At 40.0% G+C, this 20,368-nt stretch overlaps 1 protein-coding gene across 1 annotated transcript in view; it reads right to left on the reverse strand.

Annotated features, from left to right (window-relative positions):
- Positions 1-20,368, reverse strand: part of LOC124605833 (DNA endonuclease RBBP8-like) — a 91,892-nt gene that overhangs the window by 11,633 nt on the left and 59,891 nt on the right. Inside the window, exons 4-5 of the mRNA XM_047137764.1 lie at positions 10,832-11,819; positions 5,145-5,297 (exon numbers count right to left, since the gene is read on the reverse strand). Of these exons, the coding sequence (XP_046993720.1) occupies positions 5,145-5,297; positions 10,832-11,819 (1,141 nt within the window). The remainder of the gene's footprint in view (positions 1-5,144; positions 5,298-10,831; positions 11,820-20,368) is intronic.

The following is a 20,368-nucleotide window of genomic DNA, read 5'->3' on the forward strand; positions in this document are numbered from 1 at the left end:
CCTGGACTGAACCTATGTTAACCAACCTCACTTCCATTTACTCTTCAGTCTTCTCCTTTTTCCCCTTTCCTCTTTAGCCATTCACGCATCTTTTCTTCCTACATAGCTGTGTTTCTCTTTATACTATATACCTCTTTACTTCTGTATGCATCCTCTTTGGTTTGAAGCTGGCACAGTACTTCAGTAGAATATCTTTGGCTTCCCTCTGACGACCATGCCTCCATCCTTACTACCCTCCCTGTTTACCTTTCCCTGTTGCTTCATAACCTGGGTTGTGAGTAACTGAATCCACTTTCCCTTCTTCCCTTTTTTCCCCTCTCTCCTCCCTGATGAAGGAACAAATTTCCAAAAGCTAGGAATGTAAATTTTCTGTTCTGTTTTGTGTATCTATCGGCTGTACTGAGCTAAGTACTGGCCAGCCCCTCTACCTCTTTGTTAGTATTTGTTTCACATGTCACCTAATCACTTCAGGGAAATCATAATTTACCTCAGGTTTGATTTGTTGTTGGGTTTGACTTGTGGTTGACATGACTGGAGCAATTAAAAATGATAAGCTTGCTCTCACGTCAGACATATACAAGAGAGCCATAGCAAGCTGTCAAAACATGCACAGTCCTAGTCCATACATTTGCATTGATGAGCAGTAATTTTTGTCCAAGAGGAGATGTCAGGTCACTCATTTCATGGCTTCAAAACCTTATAAGTATGTACAAAATTGTTAAGGGTTTCGTGGCCACTCGTTGACAAACTGCCTGTTTGCATCTGTCTCAGGTTCTTTGGGCGTAATTTGTTTGATGCTTTTTCTGATATTTCGCCAGCACAAGTGGTTGGCATTGTCATAGATTCACTCTCCAGTGCAGGTGGTAGACTGGAGTCGAGCTTGTAGCTGTAGATAATATGTACCTGGTGCACTAGTATCCAAGGGCTTTTCCATAGTTATTTTCAGTATGATTTTCCTCTTGATATCTGCAGCGGTCCTTTGCTGCAGCACGGGAATCCAGGATCCATTCACCGTTAGGCTTTCTTCTTTCTTGTTGAAGCTAATCTTATGTTGTGTATTTCTACAGCTTCTCTGAACAAGCGGCATGATAGCTCTTCTCTACAGCCAGAACTTCCATGTCAGTGAGTTTTACTGTGTGGTCAGCCTCACACAGCACATGCTCTACTACCGTGGCCAATTTCTCCACATGCCCCATCTTCAATGCCACTTATGTTCTGTGATCCTGGTGTTCTCTGATTGTCCAGTCATTCCAATAAACTTTTCCCCATTTGCATGGCATGTGGTATATTCCTGACATTGCAAGTGGGTCCCTTTCCTCCTTTGCTGACCTGAGACACTCTTTGATCTTCTTTGTCAGTTTATAAATAGTCTTTATGCCATGTTTGTGCCGATTCCGTCCATCACTCTGGAAATGTATGCAGAAAGGCCATGCCCGACATTTCTTTTTCTGATGTGACACTTTGCCAAGTGTTGAAGAGGCATGATTAATATGCTTGTAACATGAGCAAGACGAATATGTGAGCTGCAGCACTTCAGACATGAGATGCAACACTGGAAAGCATTCTGAGGAGCAATGGGTACTCCATCAGTTATATAAGAAATGTAACAAGAGTCAAAGAACCTTGCTCGGTACAATCAACAAAGTTGGAAGGGAAGTGCCTGAGAGTATGAAGAAAGCTTGTGAGAAAATATGCAAAACTGTAGCTCTCAAAAACAGTATTACCCTCACAGTGTACCAAGTAAAGCCAGATACACTTGTAATAATTCTGAGTTCCTTGCATCCAGATGTACAAATTGAAACATACATGTACTTAAAGCCTAACAGTGACATGTTACAGGGAAACTCCAAACGTGGTACATGATGTTGACCAGATGGCTTGCCAGTACTCTGTGAAAGCTGGTGAAAAAATGTGCCTAGTTCATATTTTTATAATATTCTAGATTTAGCAGGCATCAATGATTGGGTAACCTACAAGATGAACAAAGATCAGAATAACAAGGTGAGACTTCCTTCTCAAGCTCATTGTGGAACTTCACAGAGATTATACAGAAACCAGGGTCAGTCTACAAGAAATGTTCTGGGGAATGAAATTTTCACTCTCCAGCAGAGTGTGCATTGATATGAGACTTCTTGGCAGATTAATACTGTGTGCTGGACTGAGACGTGAACTTGAGACCTTTTGTCTTTCGCAGACAAGTGCTCTGCAAGTGTTCTACCAACTGGCCTACCCAAGCATGACTGGTGGAAGTGAAACTGTGAGGACAGGTCACGAGTTGTGCCTGGATACCTCAGTTGGCAGGGCTCTTCTCCGTGAAAGGCAAAGGTCACGAGTTCATGTCTTGGTCCAGCACACAGTTTTAATCTGGCAGTAAGTTTCGTATCAGCATATACTCTTATCGTAGAGTGAAAATTTCATTCTGGAAACATCCTGCAGGCTGAGGCTAAACTGCATCTCTGCAATATGCTTTCTTACGGGGCAGAGAAATTCTGTGAAGTTTGGAAGGTAGGAGACGAGGTACTGGTAGAAGTGAAGCTGTGGGGATGGGTCGTGAGTCTTGCTTGGGTAGTTCAGACAACAGAACACTTGCCCACAAAAGGCAAAGGTCCTGAGTTTGAGTCTTAGTCCAGCACACAGTTTTAACCTGCCAGGAAGTTTTAAGAATTGTTTTGTTACAGTTTCCTATGTCTGTGCAGGCTGCAAAGCTTATAGTCTACAGCCAATGATGATCTGTAGGTATCTATAAAGAACGTATTTACTTTCACAGACTGTAATGCTAACCCTTAGACAATATGCATCGAAGTGTAGACCTCTAAATTATGGTAACGTATTGAGTCTATATTACATGTTCTTTCTCAATTGCTGAAATATCATATACTAATGAAAGCTTTTTGACTTGGCTGTATTTCTTATACATATAAAAGCCACAAAGATATCTTTGTAATTTGATGAACATTTTTCAAGTATTTGGAGAAAAAATATAAAAATACATAATGTGTAGAATTCAAACAAAACAACAGAGTATTAGGGTGACTACTTGTAACAGAAAAAGTTATCCCCTACAATACAAAAAGTCTAAGAACAAGCTGTAAATGTACTGACTAGAGGATTAGAAAAATCCGGCGGTTCTAGTGTTAAGCACTTTCGCATTACTTCTTACTGAATGTGAATGATGACACGTTACAAAAATGAACAGCAGAACAGAAGGAATAAAATATGAGAAAGAAGTTAATTGGTAAGAGAAAGAGTGAGAAACAATTGGCATGATTAGCAGATGAGATGGAAGGAAGAAGACTTAAATAAATATGGGTGAGAAAAGCAACTATTGTTAACAGTGTGGTAGAGATACTGCTTTACTATTGGACTAAACAAAAACAACTGGCATAGGCCAAGAGCGAAGCTGTGGAATGATGATAACAGACACCGTTAGTGATTCTGCATCCGTACATATACATGATGAAAGAGAAATTCAGACACCAGCTGCAGTTGGGCAGTGAAACATATATCACACACACCTGAAAGAACAGACACTTGTAAACATGTCCTGATGGCAAGTAATGATAGCTTCAGTGCAGGTGCACTCTTTGTTTGACCTCTTGCAGGAGACTGGATAGGCAAAGTAATGAGAATAATGGACACGGAACACTATATATGCAGTGTATGACATACGGGAATTTGGTTAGACAGGAAGCATGCTCAGATAGCATGAGTGGTTAAAGTGACCACTCTCAATAAGTGGGAAATCTAGATTATAGTCCCGGTCTAGTGCAAATTTTCACTTGTCAAAACTGCATTTATTTTAATGACCGATTGTGGCTGACGTCAGAATATCTCTTTTGCGAGGTATACAATATGAGAGTACAGATTTGGAGAACTAAGAACCTGATGAAGAAAACAGTGTGTATGAAATTTATGTCAACTATCTGCTCACACATACCCTAACCGAACACAGAAGGTGTAATCAAACAACAGAATGTTACACACAAATTTTATGTAAGCATTCATGGCTAGCTGAAGTTGTCAAGAGTTTTCAGTCTTTGTTTTGCCATGTTGCTCTAAATCAGAGTAGTAAAGATTTGCAGGGCTGAAGGTTGGAATATTTTTAAAAAAATTTTGAATTACAAATAATATATATCATCCAAGATTATGTTGAAATTTTACTGGAAAATGTCCACTGATCAACTTTCAGTGTGATATGATGATGACCTGAGACTTCTTACAGTTTAGTTTACGACACAGGTTTTTTGCCCCTTGCACTACTGAACACTGGCCGTCATTTGTGCCTGATATGACAGCAGCAATCTTTTTCGGGGCTGTTGCATAACTACAATTGGATGTCTCAGCTTATAAGTGATAAATTACAAGAATGCAACACACATGTTCATTATCACTATACAGTGAGAAAGTGCAATAGGTCAAAGACAAAACGCTGGGGCCTCCAGAGATCACATGTTTCCACGGTGACTTCTCAGATCCACAGAGCACTCATTGACATCTGTTTTTAAAGTAGTACTACAACGTTTGAGAAATTCAGATGTTTCATTTTCATAAATAATATATGGATACAAACAGTATCAAAAGCCTTGCTGAAATGAAGCAGTGTTAAAATGGTCACTTCACCCCTGTCCATAACGTGCTTGATGTCATCAGGCATCTTTATAAATGCAGTAGCTGTGCAGCAGTGTTTTCAGAAGTCTGATTATATTTATCAAGAGTATTATAAATTTTATGATAAAATGTCAGTTGTACATGAACAATGTGCTCCAAGGCTTTAGGTACTGCAGGTAACATGATGATTGGCCTGTAGGTGCTGGCTGATTTTGTTTTATTATTTCTGAGTACTAGTTGAATTAAGCTTTGCTTTGACTCAGTACGACATGTACCTCTTAAACAAGGGAGAGATTGAAGATTTCTGCGAGGACTGGAATAATAATATTGGCAGTGTGTTCAATCATACCTATGTTCACTTCTTCATTACTTACTGCCTCAGAAAAGATTCTCACGACTGCTTTCCACACTGTATGCGTAGAAAAATATTTTAAGAAAAAAACATCTGCCAAGAAGGTGCTATCTTGTGGTGGTGGTAGGGGGATGGGGAGATAGAGGGGGGGGGCTGATATTTATTTTGGGGTATACAACATTACCTGTCAAAGCTGGTATTTCCTTTTTTATCCGCATCTAAATTTGCTGTTGGCCTTTCATTTTTTGCTTTGTTTTCACTGCAATTAGCTTTTGATACTGATGAACGCTTTTCCATATTGGGAGGATGAAATATTGTCATATCTGTGTCACACACCCTAAAACAAAAGAAACATTTTATTGTATTGTTTTATACCGACATAGTATTCAAAACATCTCACATTTGTCATAAAATAAAAGTAACAAAATTAATATCACACATAAGGTTATAATAATAGTAAATAGCAGACTTGAAAACTAAGCATGACATGTCAATGTGTGTTGTCTGCTATGATATTAATTGTAAAGCAGAAGGGAGTCATTAATAGTAGCAATCACCATATATCTTGTGAATGCCAATTAAAATATATTATAAGTAAATTGTAATTTCTGGATTTTAAAAACATTTCATTACATATCCCACTGTCATTTAACATCTAGGTAACAGCCAGTTACGATAATGAAAATTCTTAAGAGAAAATTCTATGAGAAAACAGAAACAAATATGACTCCCCCCTCCCCCTCTCTCTTTCTCACAAACACACACACTACTTATGTGGGCACTGCAACATTTGAATGATTATGAGGGAGGGGGAGGACATGCACAGCAGCTCTGAGCAGTATTGGCACAATAAAAGTTAATATTGGCAACAGGTATAAAACTGAAGTTGTATAGCATGAGAGAAAAAAAAAAAGAGGAAATACAATAACATAATGTACAAAGTTTATGAGAAAATTATGAGAGAGGGAGCAAAGGAGAGTCACAGAATGGGGAGTAGTAGAGATAGGGAGCCTGTCCAGTTTAGAGGAATCGGTACTTTGAAGAGGGAGGGGGGTGTATCCAAATGACAGGAATATTGAAGTAGCTGTTGAAAGTCATAACTGCTGTGTTATGCAGAGTGTTTTTGAATTAGATGTTTAGGTTTGAGGTTAGCTACAGCCTGACAGTGGCCACTCATATGAGTACATGCACCTTAATTGGAGCAAACATTGCAAATGTCACACAAGGCCTTACCTTTGGTTGGTTGCGATACCCCTGTGATAACACTGGAAGACTGGTGGTGGTGGTCAAGTGCAGGGCATCTCATTCATCCACAGGGGAAAGCCTCATGGGACAAAGGACTGCACACAGCAATAGTGAAGGAATGAGTTAGGATACTGTGTAAACTAAGTACTCAGAACAGAACTTGCCTCTGAAACATCCACATGGGAAATCCCCATGTGGCACAGTACTGGGAGTGAGAATGAGGAAAGAATCAGTAACAATACTGCATAAACAGGATGGCCCAAAGAATGGCACTTTAGAGGAAGGGGAGAGGCAGTGATGAATGAATCTTTTTTAATAGGATGACCTCATCTGAAGTCACATCTAAGTGTAGTTGAAGCCTTGGCAAATGGAGCGGCTGACTTTGTCAAAATGTTGGTGATAAGGGAGGTATTCTATGAAGCATGGTTTACAGCAGCAGCAGGACTCTTAGGATTAAGGAAAAAAGGAGTGCAAGATTTGTTTGTAGATGAGCCAAACAGATTAGCTTCCTCAAATGATATTAAGAATACTAGCTGTTGATTGTACTGGGTAGACTGGATATTGATCTCAAAGATGGGACAAAGAACACACTTGTTACACAGTACGTAGACACGGCACAAGCTCGGATGAGGATGGGGAAGAAAATCTCTCTCACAGACTTTCAAAGAAATCAGCTCAGCATTTATCTTAACATTTTTATTGAATACCTAACTTTGAATTGCCAGAAGTAAATTTTAACATTTCTCCCAGACAGATCAGTGCCTTATCATTGCAACATTCACTCAGTCAGCACCAACAAATCATGTAAAAGTAGCAGAGAGAGTTTTGAAAGCTGTGCTCAGGTGGGGTACAGTGTAAAAAACTAAGGTTGTGAGGATCAGGACTGATGGAATGAGATCATGAAAATCTTTATGGAAGTTATACAGTCACCTTAGATGACACTTCATTTCAGACCATACAGTGGTATTTCATTGCTCACCCAATACATGTAATATCTCAGTCCAACTGTGTTGCATTCCTGGTTCCAACCTTGCTAGCCATACATCTTTCCCCTGTGCATGACTCCAGTGTAAGATCTTTCTTATACATCCACCCATCATCTCCTTTGCAATCCTGTCGCAGACACTTCCAATCTGATATGTAATAAGGCCACACATGAAAGCCAGCACACTGTAAATAAGTCTCCTATACATTTAGAGATTTTAAGCTTTTTTATGAGTCTATTGCATTATTATGCACAATACTGATACTTGTGTCCTAAGTGACACATTGTCGCTAGGTTCCATACCATAGAAGGTAGCAAAGCTTGTTGCTGGATAGTAGAATTATGATTAAAAAGGAATTATCTACAAAAACAAATAAACATAAGAAAAGAGCATACAGAAAACATAGTAATTTTATGTGAAGATTACAAATTTTTAAGACCCATGAACAGCTTATGCTACATTAATTATAATAACAAGTGTAGGCCAACAAAGAATTTGGGACAGCTCAGCTAATAATTTATCACTTTCCATTAGCCAGCCATGGACGACAAGGATGAAACAACAGAACGGTGGTGTCTGGCGTAATGAGCAGATGTGCAAATGCGTGCACTGATTATTTTGGCAAAGTCCAAGCACAGAGGTGCCAACAGAGGTGAAACCTATGGTCACTATATCACAGGTCTTAGAGGATACATCTGACTTTACACATAGGCAAACAGACTCACCATAGTTTGGTAACTGTATTGCAACTATAGTTATGAGAGCACACCTGCTGCCACATTGTTGCTCCTACGTCACGAGAACAGTTAAAGAAAATGGAAGATTGAAAGAAGTGATTGAGTCGCCCTTGGTATTATTGTACTGATACATGATTTGAATGGTTAGTGATTAACAATACAGTTTATGCAATTTTGAACTGCATTTTGGTAACTTTAAATATGACACCTGACCATGAAACCAAACTTGACCTTCCTTTCCTTGTTCACCGAGCGAGATGGCGCAGCGGTTAGACACTGGACTCCCATTCGGGAGGATGACGGTTCAATCCCGCGTCCAGCCATCCTGATTTAGGTTTTCCGTGATTTCCCTAAAGCGCTCCAGGCAAATTCCGGGATGATTCCTTTCAAAGGGCACGGCCGACTTCCTTCCCCGCCCTTCCCTAATCCGATGAGACTGATGACCTCGCTGTCTGGTCTCCTTCCCCAAAACAAAACAACCCAACCCTTTCCTTGTTCTTTTTCTTGTAGTGGTGGTGGTGGTGGTGGTGGTGGTGGTGGTGGTGGTAGTAGTAGTAGTAGTAGTAGTGGTAGTAGTATTTCACTATCCTAAGTTAAAGTCATTGAGTAAAGAGTATATTTTATTTCACTTTGTTATGATTCAAATTCCCTGTTAAAACTGTTTAAATGGATTAAAAGACTTTCCCATTTTCCACCTTGGCTGTATTATGATCATCGTCATTTTTTTTCACACTATTAGCTAATTTCAGCAATGTGCCATTTTCAGCTGCTTGCTCATATGGACAGTGTCAAATACACTGAAGGAGAGCAAGGTTCCGTGCAATGTATCATTTTTATAATTGCTTATGAATGCCATTATGTCAGCAATGCCATTCAGACAATTGACGACCTTGTTGACGTGTTTGAATGCAGTCTGGAAATAATGTTAATAATCAATACACATTTACTCAAAAGAAACCGTAGAGGTGCTTTTTAAATGTTGGAATATTTCTCTTGATGAGTGTTTTCTGTTTGTGTGTAATGTTTATATAGCGCACAGGGATTTTTGAAGTGTTGAGACTGTCTTTTCGTGTTGCTATTTGGTATATTTACTTCACCCGTCTACACAAGCTGGATTAACTAATAACACAGCATGCGAAATTAGTTGTATAATGTGTTAAAAGTATTTGGAGAAATGATGTACTCAGTATTGTATAAAATACTAGGCTTATGTAAACTTTGATACTTTAAGATTAAACAGGGCCACTGACCAAAAGGCAGAGGTGTTGAGTATTCAACAGGCACACACAAAGGAAAGACAACTTGCTAGCTTTTGGAGTTAGCCTTTGATGAGCTAGAATAAAATACATTAACACTCACACACAAGAGGCTGGTTTTACGACTAGGAATGCAGTAGGGAGAGGTGGCAGATATATGGGCTGGCATGACTAGTGGCCAGTGGGAAGAGGCACATGCTGAAGGCAATGTGGGTACTTAAACCGACAGGGGGTGACAGGACAGAGGAAGAGGAAACTGTTGGGTGGAGGGTGTGGGGTCAGAGTGTTACCTATTGAGCTCAGGACAATAATGGGAGCACAGAATGTGTTGCATGCATGACTCCCATCTACATAGTTCAAAGCGGCTGGTGGTGTGACAGATCCAGATGGCCCATGTTGTGAAGCAGCCATTGAAACTGGGCATATTATGCTCAGCTGCATGTGTGTCCCCATGTGGTCAATTTTGTTCTTCACAACAGTTTGGCAGTGGCCATTTATCCTGGTGGACAGCTGGTTGGTGGTCATACCAACATAAAAGGCTGTCTTGTGTTTGCAGCAAAGTTAGTATACGGCATTGCTGAATTCACATGTGGTCTGGCCTCTGGTGGCGTAGTATAAGCCTGTGACAGAACTGGAGTAAGGTGCTGGGTGGGTGGATTGGGGAGTTCTTGCACTTTGGTCTGCCATGGGGATATGAACTCTCTGTCAAGGAGTTGGAAATGAGAGTGGCACAGGGACGAACTAGAGTGTGGTGTAGGTAGTGTGGACAATGGAACACTGCCACAGGAGGGGTGGGAAGGATCTAGGGTAGGATGTCTCTTATTTCAGGGCAGGATGAAAGATAATCAAAGCCCTGGCAAAGTACATGGTTCAGTTGTTCCAGTCCTGAAGTGCTTATGTTGTGGGTGAGGCACAAGAAATCTGTTAGTGGATAAGGTTTGACAAGGGGGGGGGGGGGTGTAATTGCTCTTTGTAAGGCCCTCAGTAACACTGGGCAAGATAGTTCTCATTTCTGCAGATATATCATCCAAGGGTAGCTAGGTTGTATCAAAGGGATTTTTTGGTGTGAAAAGGATGGCAGCAGTCATAACGCAAGTGCTGCTGGTGCTTAGTGGGTGAGGCAGAGGTGTGGATGGAGCCATCAGAGAGGTTGAGGTAAATGTCCAGAAAGGTGACGCATTGAGTAGAGGCGGATCTGGTGAAGTGGATGTAAGAAAAAGTGTGTAGATTGTTAAGAAATGTGGATAGGGTGTCTTGATCCTGAGTCCACACTACAACAATAAACCTGAACCACACACATATCAACAATAAACCTGAACCAGATGAGTGGTTGGGAGACTAGAAAGGTTTTACTTTTTTGTTTAACATTTGTAAGCCATCTATACAACAGCTAATTTTAAATGGATATTTAATGCAGGATCCTCACAAATATTTCTCCGATATGACAGTGCTGTGTTCACTCGTTACAATGGATTATAAAAGGCTGTAACGGTATGATCCAATATTTCTTCACATCATCTATTCACACACACACTCAATGACCCAAAGCAAAAAGTCAGTGTTTATAGCTAATGCATTACAAGTAATATTCTATGGTTTTAACAAAGACTATCATTCAAAGTATTCATGAAATTCAATAAATCTTACCTGTTTATGTTATCTTGCTGGGGGTTTGCTTTTTTCTTCTGTGAAGCATTTGGGCTTTCAGCAACAATATCATCATCCTCTGAGATGCAAAGCCTATCCTCTGAATACTTGAGTGATTCCTGAATGGCTTTTTGCAGTAGCTCATCCTCCAAATCAGTGCAAATTTTTGCTGAGTATTGTGTTGAAGTTTTTCGGATTCCTTCATTAAATTCTTCAAGTGATCCAACATCTATCCTTTTTGCAAAGGATCCTACTGAGAGCTGAGTCTGTTTCAGTCTACGACTTTGCTTATCTCCAGGTTTAAGCTCAACACTGTAGTTGGGCTTCAAATTCCAAAAATCTGGCTTTTTACCAATTTTGTTTGTCAAGTCTGCCCGCGACGTGGATTTCCCTAAATCCTGGTTTTCATCATCAGTTGTGCTCTTAAGAGCTGCAACAGTATTACTTTCTGCATTAGAGGTAGTAACTGATAGAACTTTACCAGGACTGTTACTGGAAACCTGAACTTCTGATAAATTCTTGACATGCTTTAATGATGGTTTTATTGGTGTGTTGCTGCTAATTACAGGACTTGTTTTACCTGAATTTTCACCAGAACATTTCTTCTGAACCTCTTTGTCCAATCTGTTATCTGCAAGTTGCACCGGGCATTCAGTTGCCTGTGGAAATGACCACAGAGTTTCTGGAATAACAATATTTTTTGAAGCATGAGCAAGGTCATCTTTCTGCAACATATCTGAGTCATGCTGTGGTGTGGATTCTTCAGAGTCTGAAATGCACTCCCTGTGCTCTAAATGTTTGTTTGTTGATCTTATCTTTTTTCTCTTTGATGTGTCAAGATTCCTTTCCTCCCTACATCGTCTTTTTGCTTGAACTGGAGGCTTGGTGGTTCCGAGAAGCATCTGAGACACCAGATCATATGCTCTTGCTGTAGACTTCTTCTCATCTGGCTCACTGTCTTGTCCATTCTGAAGGTTTAAAATATTTGCTGAAAAGGTACAGAAGCCTCGTCATGAATTTTCTGTAACAAATGTCTCATCTACAAGAAATGTAATATAAAGGAAACTTCCACCACAAAATTTAATGCAAAATTCACAGCAACTTATATAAGACTAGGACACAAATAACGCCACAATGTCCAACCAGTAACAAAAAAGGACAGAATACATATCCTTATGATATGTAAACACATTAGGATATTAAATTATATAATTTACTTTTTTTTTAATTTACTCTAAGCTACTCATTGAGTATGTGTACCTGGACAACACAGGGTCACAACACACACACTTCAGTTATTGCTTTACAGTTGTTTTTTGGTTGTAGCCTATATACAAGACAGTCTTTGTAAAACGTAAATCAGCCCACCCATTTAGCCGTGCGGAAAGGCGTGCCGGCCCCTGGCATGAATCCGCCCAGCGGATTAGAGTCGAGGTTGGCTGTGCCGGCCAGTCTGTGGATGGTTTTTAAGGCGGTTTTTCATCTTCCTCGGTGAATGCGGACTGGTTCCCCTTATTCCATCTCAGTTACACTATGTCGCCGATTGCTGTGCAAACACTTTCTCCATGTACGCGTACACCATAATTACTCTACCATGCAAACATTGGTGTTGCACTTGTCTGGTGGAGACATTCCTGAGGGGTCCACTGGGGGATGAACACCACAATAACTCTGGGTTCGGTGTGGGGCGGGGTGAGTAAACTGTTGTGGGATTGTGTACCACTGCAGGCTACGGTGGGGACGAAGCCTCTCCGTTATTTCTAGGTCCCCAGTTCCATACGATACAAAGTGTAAGTCAATCAAGCCAATTATATAATAAGAATTATAAAATACCAGAGAGTACTGATATCTTTAATAGCATAACAGGTTGGTTGGTTTTTTGGGGAAGGAGACCAGACAGCGTGGTCATCGGTCTCATCGGATTAGGGAAGGATTGGGAAGGAAGTCGGCCGTGCCCTTTCAGAGGAACCATCCCGGCATTTGCCTGGAGTGATTTAGGGAAATCACGGAAAACCTAAATCAGGATGGCCGGACGCGGGATTGAACCGTCGTCCTCCCGAATGCGAGTCCAGTGTCTAACCACTGCGCCACCCCGCTCGGTAAATAGCATAACAATAACTTAATATAAATACATGTTGATAAAAACTAGTTATTTCATACTTAAATATTCATATTCTGCATATATGAATTAATGTCGAAGCAGTTTACTTAAAAGTTTGAAATTTCATTTTATTAATCTTCTGAAGATTTATCAGCAATTGTTATCATCAAAGATGTAAACTCTTTGGTTTGTATGTTATCTCTCTGTTCTTCTTCCTTGTGCACAGTCTTGGCAGGGTCATAGTTGTAAATGGACAGTCTTGGTGGGACTGGAGCTGGTATACTTTTGTAGAACTGCTAAAGGCAGATGTATTTTGTGTGATTAGTTCAGAGTGCAAAATATTGCTGAATGCAATTATTTTAAAGTTCAGGAACTTTATTTTATTGAATAATCTTTGGGAGCTACCTGAATATCACACTCCTTAAATCAGTTAATGTTTCTTATTATGAGAATAGGATGCGTGACAAGCAGGACACAAAGAGATAATCAGCTAAGTAATAACTTAGAATTTTAGATGTGGATGTGCAATTCCATACAATTGCTTCAAAATTATAGTCAACTTCTGGTTCAAAGATAGATCACTGAACATTAAGCAACGAAGAGGAACATTACAAAAGCCATATTTAAACATTTGAAATTTACGTGAGGGAAACATTCCACGTGGGAAAAATATATCTAAAAACAAAGATGATGTAACTTGCCAAACGAAAGCGTTGGTATGTTGATAGACACACAAACACACACAAACACAAACACAAACACACACACACACACACACACACACACACAAAATTCAAGCTTTCGCAACCCACGGTTGCTTCATCAGGAAAGAGGAAAGGAGAGGGAAAGACGAAAGGATGTGGGTTTTAAGGGAAAGGGTAAGGAGTCATTCCAATCCCGGGAGCGGAAAGACTTACCTTAGGGGGGAAAAAGGACAGGTGTACACTCTCGCGCGCGCGCCCACACACACACACACACACACACACACACACACACACACACACACACATCCATCCGCACATATACAGACACAAGCAGACATATGTAAAGGCCTTTACATATGTCTGCTTGTGTCTGTATCATATAGAGGAAAACATTCCACGTGGGAAAAATATATCTAAAAACAAAGATGATGTGACTTACCAAACACATCTAATATGTTTTTTCTTGTTCCCTAAAAAACAAGAACCTCTATGAAATTTCCCATTAGAATAAAATAGTACACTGGGCAGAGACTCTGATGCACATCACTGCCTCTCACAGTGAATGCTCTTACTACCAGACCTGAACTATACGGGAACAACTCAGGATCCACTTTCACAGCATCAGTTTTGTAATTATCTCTCCTCTATTTGCTCTGGAGGTAGTCTGTGAATCAAGCCTCAGTGATTCTGTCGGTAAGAGCAGTGACTGTAAAAGACAAGAGTCTGGATTCACATTCAGCTCCAGCACACAGTTTTGACCTGTCAGGAAATGTGGCAACAGTACACAATCCACTGTTGACTGAATTATCCATTGTGATTTACTTCAGTATTTTAACAAAAGAATTTTTTGAGTTGTAAGCAACAGCTAAAAGTAATACTTACAGTGATTGGTCACAACATTTTGAACACACTTTTAATATGACAACGAGATCTCCTGTGTAATGTGGAAGACATATAACATAATTCTATAAAGAATAATTCACTTGAGAACACTGAAAAATTAGGTCAGTATTGCTGGCCAGTACTTGTCTTTGTGAGGCAAAATTTTAGTACTTCTCGTGTTGTTGTTGTTGTTGTCTTCAGTGCAGAGGCTGGTTTGATGCAGCTCTCCATGCCACTCTATCCTGTGCACGCTTCTTTATCTCCCGGTGCCTACTGCAACCCACATCCTTCTGAATCTGTTTAGCGCATTCATCTCTTGGTCTCCCTCTACGATTTTTACCCTCTGCTATGCCCTCCAATACTAAATTGGTGATCCCTTGATGCCTCAGAATATGTCCTACCAACCAATCGCTTCTTCTAGTCAAGTTGTGCCACAAATTTCTCTTCTCCCCAATTCTATTCAATACTTTCTCATTAGTTATGTGATCTACCCATCTAATCTTCTTCAGCCGGGGTGGCCGAGCGGTTCTAGGCGCTACAGTCCGGAACTGCGCGACCGCTACGGTCGCAGGTTTGAATCCTGCTTCGGGCATGGATGTGTGTGATGTCCTTAGGTTAGTTAGATTTAAGTAGTTCTACGTTCTAGGGGAATGATGACCACAGAAGTTAAGTCCCATAGTGCTCAGAGCCATTTGAACCATCTAATCTTCAGCATTCTTCTGTAGCACCACATTTTGAAAGCTTCTATTCTCTTTTTGTCTAAACTATTTATCGTCCACATTTCACTTCCATACATGGCTACATTCCATACAAATACTTTCAGAAAAGACCTTCTGACACTTAAATCTATACTCGATGTTAACAAATTTTTCTTCTTCAGAAATGTTCTCCTTGCCATTGCCAGTCTACATTTTACATCCTCTCTACTTCGACCATCGTCAGTTATTTTGCTCCCCAAACAGCAAAACTCATTTACTACTTTAAGCATCTCATTTCCTAATCTAACATCCTCATCATCACCCGATTTAATTCGACTACATTCCATTATACTCATTTTCCTTTTGTTGATGTTCACCTTACATCCTCCTTTCAAGACACTGTCCATTCCGCTCAGCTGCTCTTCCAGGTCCTTTGCTGTCTCTGACAGAATTACTATGTCATCAGCGAACCTCAAAATTTTTATTTCTTCTCCATGGATTTTAATTCCTACTCCAAATTTTTCTCTTGCTTCCTTTACTGCTTGCTAAATATACAGATTGAATAACATCGGGGAGAGGCTATAACCCTGTCTCACTCCCTTCCCAACCACTGCTTCCCTTTCATGACCCTCAACTCTCGTAACTGCCATCTGGTTTCTGTACAAATTGTAAATAGCCTTTCGCTCCCTGTATTTTACCCCTACCACCTTCAGAATTTGAAAGAGAGTATTCCAGTCGACATTGTCAAAAGCTTTCTCTAAGTCTACAAATGCTAGAAATGTAGGTTTGCCTTTCCTTTATCTATTTTCTAAGATAAGTCGTAGGGACAGTATTGCCTCACGTGTTCCAACATTTCTGCGGAATCCAAACTGATCTTCCCCGAGGTCGGCTTCAACCAGTTTTTCCATTCGTCTGTAAAGAATTCGTGTTAGTATTTTGCAGCTGTGACTTATTAAACTGATAGTTCGGTAATTTTCACATCTGCCAACACCTGCTTTCTTTGGGATTGGAATTATTATTTTCTTCTTGAAGTCTGAGGGTATTTCGCCTGTCTCGTACATCTCGCTCACAAGTCTGTAGAGTTTTGACAGGGCTGGCTCTCCCAAAGCTATCAATAGTTCTAATGGAATGTTGTCTACTCCCGGGGCCTTGTTTCGACTTAAGTCTTTCAGTGCTCTGTCAAACTCTTCGCGCAATACCATATCTCCCACTTCATCTTCATCTACATCATCTTCCATTTCCATAATATTGTCCTCAAGAACATCACCCTTGTACAGACCCTCTATATACTCCTTCCACCTTTCTGCTTTCCCTTCTTTGCTTAGAACTGGGTTTCCATCTGAGCTCTTGATATTCATGCAAGTGGTTATCTTTTCTCCAAAGGTCTCTTTAATTTTCCTGTAGGCAGTATCTATCTTACCCCACGTGATATATGCCTCTACATCCTTACATTTGTCCTCTAGCCATCCCTTCTTAGCCATTTTGCACTTCCTGTCGATCTCATTTTTGAGACATTTGTATTCCTTTTTGCCTGTTTCATTTACTGTATTTTTGTATTTTCTCCTTTAATCAATGAAATTCAGTATCTCTTCTATTACCCAAGGATTTCTATTAGCCCTCGTCTTTTTACCTACTTGATCCTCTGCTGCCTTCACTATTTCATCTCTCAAAGCTACCCATTCTTCTTCTACTGTATTTCTTTCCCCCATTCCCATCAATTGTTCCCTAATGCTCTCCCTGAAACTCTTTACGACCTCTGGTTTAGTCAGTTTATCCAGGTCCCATCTCCTTAAACTCCCACCTTTTTGCAGTTTCTTCAGTTTTAATCTACAGTTCATAACCAGTAGATTGTGGCCAGAGTCCACATCTGCCACTGGTAATGTCTTACAATTTAAAACCTGGTTCCTAAATCTCTGTCTTACCATTATATAATCTACCTGAAACCTTCCAGTATCTCCAGGCTTCTTCCATGTATACAACATTCTTTTATGATTCTTGAACCAAGTGTTAGCTATGATTTAGTTATGCTCTGTGCAAAATTCTACCAGGCGGCTTCCTCTTTCATTCCTTACCCCCATTCCATATACACCTACTACGTTTCCTTCTCTTCCTTTTTTACTATCGAATTCCAGTCACCTACGACTATTAAATTTTCGTCTCCCTTCACTATCTGAATAATTTCTTTTATCTCATCATACATTTCATCAATCTCTTTGTCATCTGCGGAGCTAGTCGGCATATAAACTTGTACTACTGTGGTAGGCATGGGCTTTATATCTATCTAGGCCACAATAATGCAATCACTATGCTGTTTGTAGTAGCTTACGTGCATTCCTATTTTTTTTATTCATTATTAAACCTACTCCTGCATTACCCCTATTTGATTTTGTATTTATAACCCTGTATTCACACGATCAGAAGTCTTGTTCCTCCTGCCACCGAATTTCACTAATTCCCACTATATCTAACTTTAACCTATCCATTTCCCTTTTTACATTTTCTAACCTACCTGCCAAATTAAGGGATCTGACATTCCACACTCTGACTTGTAGAATGCCAGTTTTCTTTCTCCTGATAACAACATCCTTCTGAGTAGTCTCCGCCCGGATCCGAATGGGGGACTATTTTACCTCCGGAGTATTTTACCCAAGAGGACGCCATCATCATTTAATCATACAGTAAAGCTGCATGTCATACAGTAAAGCTGCATGCCCCCGGGAAAAATTACGGCTGTAGTTTCCCCTTGCTTTCAGCAATTCGCAGTACTAGCATAGCAAGGCCATTTTGGTTAGTGTTACAAGGCAGACTGTTGCCCCCGCAACTACTGAAAAGGCTGCTGCCCCTCCTGAGGAACCACACGTTTGTCTGGCCTCTCAACAGATACCCCTCCGCTGTGGTTGCACCTATGGTACAGCTATCTGCATCGCTGAGGCACGCAAGCCTCCCCACCAACGGCAAGGTCCATGGTTCACTACATTATCAGCTGTACAAAAATTTTGCCTCTTAAAGGTAAGTACTGACTTGTAATTTTGTCTCATAATTTTATATAAATTAGTTTGAAAACAAATAAATAAAAATCTACTCATGAAGCGAAGGCAGAAGAAAACGCACATAAACCTTAAAAAAGCATATAAGCTTTCAGAGCCAGTGGCTCCTTCTTCTTGCACAAGGGTTGAAGGGGAAGGAAGAAGGATGAAGGAAAAGGACTGCTGATGTTTAGAGAATGGGGAGCGTCCAGTAAGTCTCCGCTGTCCAAGGGTTCTGTGCAACTTTTCCGAACTCTCTCCGTTCCCTAAATCTCACCAGTTACTTTCTTCTGCTCCTCTTGCTTCCCCTTCTGCCAGAAGGAGACCCTGGCTCCAAAAGCTTGCACATTTATTTAATCTTTATATATGTTTTCTCTTGCTGCTGGTTGGTGAGCACATTTTTTAATCTATCCAATTATATTATATTTTCAAAAATTGATTATTTTCATTGATATACTAATTCAAAAGGTGTATAACAAGTGATGAGATGTAGAAAAATCACCTGATTCAATCTATGTACTGAGTATTGAGAAAGTAGAGGAAATAAGTAAAGAGCAGAATGTGGACCCATTCCTGGAATGCCAACCCCATGACAACTGTCAGTCAACAGATGTCATGTGGGATGTAAACATGGAAATAGTAGTGGTACAAGGTAACACAGGGAAATGGGAAAATTTTAAGTTGGTGCTAACAGAAATGGGGGAAAGGCATCATACTGTGTAGCACTAACAGACACTTAGTTACCATGGAGAAGTCAAATGGTTCAGAGCATGCAGTCACCACACATTCGTTTCACCAACATAGTTACAGTTTGACAGCTGTATAATGTGAGTTTCGAATTTTGAGGAAACAGATGCCGTGTGGGCTGCCATGAAAAGGAATCATCCTAAATCAGTGCAAAAACTTGCCTAGTTGTTGCAGCTCAGACGTGGTAGCATCCAAAGAATACTTCATCGGCTTGAATTTCATCCATTCAGAATTAAGACTGTGTAACAACTGTATCCTAATGACTAACCTGCACATGTAAAAAGGTAAACAATTGCTGTCTACAGCCAGTGAGGAAGCAAACTATATTCAGAGTCTTAATATATGAAGAAGCCTATTGCCACTCAAGTTGTCACATGAATCAGCTGAACTTCTGTTACCTGATTCAAGAAACCCCTGCTCAGCTTCACCAGTGTCCATTGCACAGTAACAAAGTTACTATATGGTGTGTAGTGGGGTGATAGGCCCTTACTTCTTTGAGGATGGAGGCATCTTACACACTGCCAGTCTCTGGTAGTAATAAAATGTTTGTCTGTGGATCGCGTAATTTCAAGGAATGACAAAACTGCTTTGCTTGAGCACCCCAGTCTCCACATCTCTGGTAGTTCTTTTATGGGGACATCTGATGGACACTGTGTATCGGATTAGACCAGGAAACCTAGGTCAGCTCAAGGCACGGACTGAAATCATCACCACCTGAAATGATACATTGTAAAATCTACAGCAATGAGTTAACTCAATGTGTGTTGCAAAAATAGACAGTATACGGCCTTTTTTTTTTCTTCTTAAAATAGTGCCTAATGCTTTAGTCAGTCATGACACTGACCTGGGATTCTTGAGACTTGCAAACAATGAAAGATGTAGATTACTTTAGTATTATTCTTGATTTCTTACATCACAGCTGTCACACCTACCAAACATTGCATTTTCCAATCTTCAGATGTTATTGAATTTGGCATGCGTTAAATAGAAGGACTCCATAAAAATTTCTGCTTGGAGATACAGCCCTCCAAAGATCACACTGTGCATACCATTTTGAAGATGCAAATTTTGGAAAAAATTTTAAAATATATCTTTTATGGGGACATCTGATGGACACTGTGCATCGGATTAGACCAAGAAACCTAGGTCAGCTCAAGGTAGCTTTTTTTTTTCATTTGAAAGATAATTGCTTCACGATTACAAAGAAATCCTACATTTGGACATATCTGTCAAAGTTATTTTATTATAGCATTCTGAACTTTTTTTATAATTTACAGATTTTTTTTTCAAAAATTCCAGTGCATAAAATTTTGATTTTTTTTCTGTTGATTAGTAACATATAGTTATACATTCCCTGAAAATTAGAGCTTCCACTTTTA

Source organism: Schistocerca americana, chromosome 3, assembly GCF_021461395.2.
Source record: "Schistocerca americana isolate TAMUIC-IGC-003095 chromosome 3, iqSchAmer2.1, whole genome shotgun sequence".
NCBI classification, from domain to species: domain Eukaryota; kingdom Metazoa; phylum Arthropoda; class Insecta; order Orthoptera; family Acrididae; genus Schistocerca; species Schistocerca americana.